The following is an 8,278-nucleotide window of genomic DNA, read 5'->3' on the forward strand; positions in this document are numbered from 1 at the left end:
GGGGGGCTCCCACCCCACTAGTTGAGATATACAAAAGCTGCTACTGCTGGAAGCCCCCCCCCTGCCCTCGCTCCCAAGAATCACCCTAGCACTGAGGCACTTTCCCCCCCTTCTCCAAGCTGCCAGGAAGGGATATTAAGGCTCATGTATCCAGGTGCATCTAAATCCAAAAAAAAAGCACTTCAAAAAAAGCTATGCTGCTGCTGCCACCAGCTCCTCCCCTGGTGCACGTCCTGGGCTCGGGCACTACACGAGTTAGAGCATGAACCAGCAGAAGCTGAGGTCCAGAGGGAAAACGCCGCCCGTTTCTGCTCTTGCAGCCTGTTGTGCTTGATCACAGCGCACCATTTCAGGACTTGGCAGAAAGAGCTGCAAAATCCACACAGTCCAGTTTGACATTCACATCCGTTCTCTAATCTAAATAGCGCTGGAGTCACCACAGCTTGGCCACCGAGCTGCAGAGCCACGGGGAGAAAGGCCGCAGATTATAAAGCGAGGTTTCGCCAAAGGCCTCCGGGATGCGAGCCAGGCTCTGCGGAGCGCCGTCCGGCCTCTCCGGGTCGCTGAAGGCGAAGCAGAGAAGTGGCTGGCGTACGAAGCGAAGGAGAGCGGCCCCGACTGCAGAGCCAAACGCACCCAGCCCGGGGAAAGTTTTATCTGTCTTTYGAGCCCAGCTTTTCAATCAGTTCCTGCAGTGGAGCCAACTCCCGCCTGTCGATCAGGTTGAATTCCTGGTAGGGAAAACACAAAACAAAGGTACTTTTAAACGAGCTGCTGGAAAACAGATGACTTGGAGCCCGGCCAAGACGCACATTTTGGCAGGGTCTGCCTGCGCAAACGCACACGTGTTGGGGATGCTCCCATTCCTGAGAAACACCAGACATTAGCTGCTGCAGCAGCACTCTTTCCGATCTCTTCTCGAGCAAAACCAAGCGTTTCAGGCAAAGCAAACTTCTTTAGAGCGTCCCGAAAAGCGCTGTGCTCTTGGTGGTGAACAACAAAGTGTTCTGGCTTTGGCTCCTTTCCYACAGGCCATCAACGATAAGCACAGAGGAAAACACAAGCTGGTCGCAGCCAGCTCAGCTGCGCTTCCTACTAAAAGGACAGCCCAGCTGTACAGGTCCCATGGGAGGAGCGGGGTCTGCATTCCCCTCATGCAAACGCCTTTCAACTGCAGTCTGGGCTTCAAGGAGCGAGAAGGCTCTAATAAACCCGAATCCCTCAAAAAGAAGTACRAGTACCAAGCGGAGGCGGGCGACCAGCCGCGTTCCGCCACTCACCTGCACGAAGAAGATAAAGTGCTTGAAGGAGGTGTTGAGATGCGCTTCCTCCTGTAGCCGCATGACGGAATCGAAGTGCTGGTGGTAAATGTGGGCGTACACGCGGAACAGCCGCTTCAGGATAGTCTTGGCCACYGACATGAAGTTCTTGGGAAAAGGGACACCTGGAACACAGCAAATGCGCAGGGTGAGYGTTCCGGCACCACGGGAGCGAGCGGCTCGGGCCCATGTGGAAGGGGCCTCTCATCACGCAACTGCAATTACCGATCTTTGAAGGAAAGAGAGTTTCGTCATCCAGCTGGTCCTGAACCCACGTCATCAAGTAATCGATGTACTTCGGAGCTGAGCATTTAATTGGCTTCTTTATGTTGGTGCCGTCTGCCCAGTGGTACTCGTACCTGCGGGGAGAGGAAAGGAAGAATACAGCCGCTGCTCCGAGACGTGCACTTTCAGGTCCCGTTCCTTCTGCCTCTTCTCGGGAAGGAGCAAGGCCACCAAACAAGCATTCCCGAAAAAAGAAGGCATTGATTTCACTGCTTTCCAAGCAAGTCACAGTTAGCAGCTGCTCTCTAATCGCTACAGGCCTCACGTGCTGGGGTTCGGCCCCCGAAAGCTTCGCTGGCCTTTGCGGTGACCAACTTTGACATCAAAATTCCCTCTGGATGAGACAAAGCTTGGCCTAAGGGGGGAATGCCAGGGCAGTTGTTTCGTGTATGGCTTTTGGATGCTCTCCGGGCATTTTACACACCACGGGCCTGTCAGGCGCCCCTCCTCTAGCTGCTCGCGTGCTGACCGACTTTCCAAAGCCACGATCCCAAGGCCGCCCGCTAGCAAAAGGCTTCTGAAGCCGCCATTTCAGACGGACACGAGCGCTCGTCTACATTTCCACAGAACCGCAGCAGATGCCTGGCAAAATGCCTAGCGGTAACTATCAGAGATGTTCTGTGAAACCCTACGAAAGCAGGGCGAGGACATCATTCCGATTACGTCCTGTCACGGCCAACGACGAGCGAAAACAAACGGTTTCAAGAGGAAGTGTCTGCAGGAAACGGCCCCAAATATAGAAATGAGAACCTCGTGGTCTAGCTACCGCCGGTTCAAGTGGCACAGCAGGATTTTACGTGGCACCAAGGGCTTTATTAGCCAGACTCCACGTTCCCGTCCCAAATGACAAATAGCCTCCGCCAACCACGCTAACAAAACGCACCGCTGTACCATGCTGTTCAGCTCAACAAAAAAATGGCATCAAAACTAAAGGGGCAAAACAGTCTGTATGTGAATTACTCTCTACCCACGAGGGAACGCTTGGCGCTGTATGGGGGACACTGAATTTGAGAGAAACTCCACACCCATTTGCAAATTAGCTCAGAGCCATCACATGCTTTTTCTTAAGAACAACCTCTTAAAATAACTCTGAAAAACAGCCAGGCACCCAAGGACATAACCTCTGTTCCCTTTCTCTTCTCAGCAGGCCCCAACCTCCTCCCATAAAGCCACGTGGAGTATCTAAACTCGCATCCTAAAAACCACTGCCTACACTTCTTGACTGCGTGACAAGCGCCAACGTGACTCGAGAGGCGAGAGCCCCTCGAACCTCTACGGGACGGCGCGGGCTTCGTGCCGACATGCAGCTTACGCCGGCCAAAAACCGGTGTAAGCTTCAGGACGGGGCAAACGACACCTGGCTTGATACGACACAAAGCTTAGACCCAAACATATTCACAAAGCACTTTGCTGCTCTACGTCCTGAGAATCACCACGAGATTCCCTTTCCTACCTCAACCTTCCCTGATGGCACAAGCATACACCTTCCCTCTTCTCCACTACCCACCCCTTAAGCACACCTCGCRGTAATCCGACCCGACTATCTCAGAGCAATAGCTGACACTTCAAATCACGTCTGACCCATCGCTTTCCTTAAAGCGTATCGTTCAAACAAAACAATCTTTTCAGGTTCCCAACGAGCTTCAGGCCTACRTGTTCACATCCCCCCCACGTAGACCGTGACAAACTCCTTACCTTGGTCCAGCAGACATCACCGGACAGCTCGCTTCTGTGCAAAATTCCGTAATGGTCCCATACAACATGTTGATTTGGTTGAAGAAATCCACCGCTAGAAAGAAAGAGCATCGAGTTTACTCAAAACACCAAAGCGGAGCGGACCGTAGGCACTACTTTATTTTTGTTTGGCCGACAAAGCCTCCGAGGAACCTTGTCACGGGGAGGTGCCCGCACCGCAAAGCTCTCTGCGCAAACAAACGTTCCCCCTCTGTTCACATGGCCAAACGCTTAGAGATGTTTGCACAGATCGAGGAGTTTTACTCGCTCCGTGAGCTTTCGTCGCATTTTTCGACTTACGGCTACCTACTATTTGCACAGCGGGAAACCTCTCTTCACCGCAGCGGCAAAGCGGCATGCAATTTAATCAAGAAAAGTCAAAAAAAGCCCCACAGAAAGGCCCTCCGTTTTTTTCATTTCAATACAAGACAAATCAATTTCTAGGGCCGACCTTTCCTTTTGAAAGGCTACTTGAGAGCAGAGACCAGAACAAAAGCTACCGCCAGCCCTACAGCCGTCCGCAAAGTAACGAAGTGCCCAGAAGCTCCAGGCTCGACAGCAGCCTGAGCGCTCTCTTCTCATTTTTCACAGCTTGCAAACAACTGCTTCAAGTTCTACATGCCTTTAAAAAAAGGCTGGACGATGCCTCCACCCAGAGAGTTCTTACAAACACGAGAGGTCCTCGTTAAGCTGAACCTTTGTGGCGTGACTTTTTGCCTCCCATTCCTCAGAAACTGCTTTTTCTCTCTAGCATCTAAAGAAGTGAAGTTCAAGACCAGGTAGAGCAATAGCTAAAAGCAAATTAAGTTGTCTGTATTTGTTCAACCATCAGATTTAACCCATCATTTTCTACTCCACATGCAAAAATAATGAAAAGAAAAATGGAAAGAAATGCCACCCTTCTAAGTTGCAAGCACAAACCTAGAGTTTAACAGCAAACACAGTTCCATCTCCCTCTCCGTGTCGTTCGCCATCGTGATTTGTTTTTGCAGCGGACAATACCTAACTACTTGCTTTACAGTTCAAAATATCAATACCGAAAACTTGCACCTAAATGCCGACCTAACTGTTCAGAAACTTGATCGCCTTAAAGGTCAGGCTTTTAAACCAACAACAGCGTGGGTTTGTCTTGGGGTTTTTTTTGTGCTTCCTGAGCTCAGCGTCTATCTGATATAGATCAGTTTGGCGCCCTTAAACTTATTCTCTCCTTTTATCCTGACCTTCTCCGGCTCAGTTACCATATCTGGGATGCACACAACAATTTCATTTGGGGGACTCAAGGATGAAAACCAGAGATATATAGATATATGTATATATACACACATGCTTTTACCTTCGCCTCTACGCTCAGGTGGATTACTCTTTCTGGGGACTTACTGTTAACTGCGATCCACTCATTAAGGTCTTCTCCCTCCGGCAACATAACCGCTTGTCTGAGGTTACCGCTCCCCAAAGTCGCTTCGGCATGTTTCAAGAGTTCATACTGATGGGAGCCTTCGGGAATATTCTTCTTGGGTTTGAAGGTTTTTGAAGATCGACTGCCACTGACAAAAGAGAAACGCGGTTCCAATTAGTCCTTCAGCAGCGCTCCCTTCTCAGAAGCATTTAATTCCTCCTGCGGCTTGCCCTTCGGTTACCGTATTTGCCCGTGCTGTCCAGCACTTAACAGGGTTAGAGTGTGGTGCTGCTAATGCCAAGGTCATGGGTTCAATCCCCGCACGGGGCTATGCTGAGGGTTGGACTAGATGATCTCCAGAGGTCCCTTCCAACCTTACCACTCTATGATTCTGTGATATAGCAGTCCTTCCCCTTCCCCTCACCCTGAGGCCAGGCCTCTCATCATYGTCTTCAGGGAGAATGGAGTCTATGCACGTGCCAAAGCATTTTTAACAGCTCCACAAATAAAGACGCCGATCAYGTGCTGCCGATTTAGTGAGAGAAAGCCTGAATAAAGATAGTCCACGGTTACCTACGTTAGCTTTACTTGCGATTTTGGGAGCTGTCCTGACTTTCCAAACAGGACCCTACCCAGGCAAACCCTACCCACATCCATATGAAAAGGGCCCTGTACTTGAGAAAGTATGACGACTTATTTTGCATTTGATTAGCATTTATAGCTCCTTTTAGCCAAGGAAAGCATTGCTGCCTGTGCTTTGAGGTGGAACCATCTTGCCACCTTATCTACAGAAAAAGCAAGCCTAGAGGCATGGTAGGAGCGGGAGGAACTAACATGTCATGATCAACCATTATCGCCCCCATTCTTGGGGCAGCTTCTGCGAAGGTAGGAAAGTTCAGCTAACGCCACCTCAGCCTCTGCTACTGAAACACGGACAAACACGCAAACTAAGTCTCGCTTTCCCACCGCCAACTACTACAGGAAAACAGCTTGTCAGGTATTCAAGTGCAAATATCACTACACTCCTTTCAGTCATGGAAATCCTCTGACTGATTTTAAAAGCTAGCAGAATACATGCAGAGTTCTCTTTTCCACATCCTTTTTAAATCACAAAAAAACATTTGGTGCAAAGAGCACTGATCAGCAGCAGTTGCATTAAATGACACTGGCAGACAGGTCAAGAAAAAGAGAAAAACACTCACCCTACCCGACCACAAAACCAAAAGCCTGTTGGTTACTGCTACATGAGTTTTACTGGGGTAAATGTTAGATACTTCGTGCTCAAACACAGCATAGGAAATTGCCTGCTAAAAATAGCAACTTAGCTTACTCCAGCCCTGCAATGCAAATTGCTGCTGTGGTTACAATCTCCACATATTGTGTAGTATGAACATCTGCACTAAATGATTTGTCTGTTGAGCAACTCCATTCCTGAATTTCCCTGTCCCTATAACAGTACCTAAGGCTCTCTCCACAGAGGGCCTGAAAGAACATCTGTGGCAAAGAGACCCCCGCCCCAGTATTAGCTTTATATCCAAGCACAAAAACTAACACTTCCAAAAACAGGCTCTGCACAGCAAGAAAGGGCTAACGCTTTTTAGGTTGTGCAGCACGTTGCACAACAGAGTCTGAATCCTGAAGASGATCTAACAGTCACTACTAGCAGACGTCGATCAAGAACACCACGASTTACGTGCGTGCAAGAAGTCCGCCATGCAGCCATCAGACTTGAAAGGGAGCAATTTTGATGTCCCCAAATCACAACCACAAGCCTTTCAGATCCCCAGCCAGGCAGAGCCCTCCCTGTCCCGCTCCTGGACAGACAGTCCAGACTAGCAGCCMCCCCGGCACCACTTCTGGTTTCAGAGAGCAACAGCAGGGCCAAAATTTCTCCCATCAGTTGCTCAGTGGAAACACGCTTATCTGGCACACGCAGCTCGGCATTGCTGGCACCTCGCCTCAAAGCCGCACGCAACCGGACGCGCTCGGCTCGCACAAGCTTCCTGATGCAACGTTACCGCAGGACCGGCAGCTTTGTCTGCTCCCCGCTCTGCTGAAGCACCATCCATTTGRTGCAGAAATAAAGGCCCTTTACACCGAGCTCGCTCTGAACCAAGCTACGGCCTCCTGCTACGCTACAGGAGACGCGGACCCGGCTCGTAATCGACCCTAYGCAGAGGCTCCCCAGCCCCTTGTTGCTCCTCAAGTCACTGACTCTTCTCACACACAGCACCTGAGAGCTAGAAGCCCGCTCACCCTTTACAAACATTTATACCTGCAATACCCCATCCTCCGTAGATCTGTCCACTGCCCTAGCAGCCTTCTAGGGTATCACTCCTCATATAAGCATATAAAACACACCAAAGTCTACTTGCTTAATGCCAGCCCCAGGTGCAATCTGGCTGCCCCACGTCCCATCAGCACAGATACGGATAATGAGGGCCCAGACCCTTTCCACTGCTGCAGCCCTTTCCCACATGCATACAGCAAGGCCCACCAAATCCCCCCAGAGGGAAGCCTCACGCAGCAAGGGCCTCCCCTCTTTTTCTGTGCCTCATCCCACTCTTTCTCTACACTCAGCATCACCATCCCAAACTGTTCCTCCACAYATCCCTGCCCCTCTGGCCTCCACCTCCATCCCAACGGCTTCCCCAGACTCTYCAGGCCTCTCCTTCCCCCCACAACACGTCACCCCGCTTGCCCCACAGGCCCTCCCCACACACACAAATTCCCAGGGCCTCCCACTATAGGCGATCATCCCTGCAGACCCCCAGCAGTTACAACACTGACACCGACCCCCACCCATACCCTCAGGGCCACCCTCAACTCTCCTCCATAAAACCAACCTCCCCCCACAAACTTCCTGCCCGAGGTAGAGACCAGTCCTTACAAAAAGCCCTCTCCCCCAGGCTTCCTCACTCCTCAGGCAAAGGCTTCTCATTCCCAAATACACCCCTGGAGCCTCCCTCTGGACACTAGCAGGGTATTTGCGTGCTCCTCAAGACTGCCCGCCTCACCCAGCGCCCTTCCTGCTCCAAACTGACCACCCCAAAGCCAGCTCCCCCCACAGCCCATCCCAGGACTTTGTCCCCAGGAGACACCCTCTGCCACTGCCTTGCAGCCCAATACTGCACCTACCTCCAAGGCCACTTCCCCAAAACACATCCCTCCCCAGGGCTTCCTCCAGGTTCCTCCATGGTAACCTCCCCTGCCCAAAGCCTTCCTCCATCCCCTGTGTCTCCCCAATACCTTCCTCAGCCTTTCTTCTCATACACCCAGGGCCTCCCTTCAAAGCCTTCTCCTCTCSCCCTCCCCAAAGCCTTTCTCCACTYMTCCACTAACCCCCRGGCGCTTCTGCTCAAAGCTTTTCTCAAGGCCCTCGTGAATACCCAGAGCTTCCTCCTAACACCTTYCTTAAAAACTCTCTATACACTGCTACTGCCTCGCCTCAACGCCCTCACACACACTCACAGCTTCCCCCTAAAGCCCCTCTCCTATACTGCTAGGGCCTCGCAAGGCCTTCCTCAAACCCCTGCTACACCCC

General features: G+C 51.3%; 1 protein-coding gene across 2 annotated transcripts; it reads right to left on the reverse strand.

The window, feature by feature from the left end:
* Positions 1–6: 6 nt before the first annotated feature.
* Positions 7–5,077, reverse strand: LOC146588058 (MOB kinase activator 1A). Of its 2 annotated transcripts, none has more exons than XM_085318607.1 (5): positions 4,716–5,077; positions 3,300–3,393; positions 1,545–1,678; positions 1,281–1,444; positions 7–731 (listed from the first exon to the last, which is right to left on the reverse strand). In XM_085318607.1, the coding sequence occupies exons 1-5, from the start codon at positions 4,759–4,761 to the stop codon at positions 654–656; spliced, it is 516 nt and encodes a 171-aa protein (XP_085174733.1). In that variant the 5' UTR covers positions 4,762–5,077; the 3' UTR covers positions 7–653. The 2 variants fall into 2 exon arrangements, with proteins under 2 accessions (XP_085174733.1, XP_085174734.1); XM_085318608.1 differs by having other exon boundaries at positions 4,672–4,727.
* Positions 5,078–8,278: the final 3,201 nt, after the last annotated feature.

Source organism: Rhea americana, unplaced genomic scaffold (genome assembly GCF_003343005.1).
Source record: "Rhea americana isolate MKP2758 unplaced genomic scaffold, rheAme1 scaffold_544, whole genome shotgun sequence".
Classification (NCBI taxonomy): domain Eukaryota; kingdom Metazoa; phylum Chordata; class Aves; order Rheiformes; family Rheidae; genus Rhea; species Rhea americana.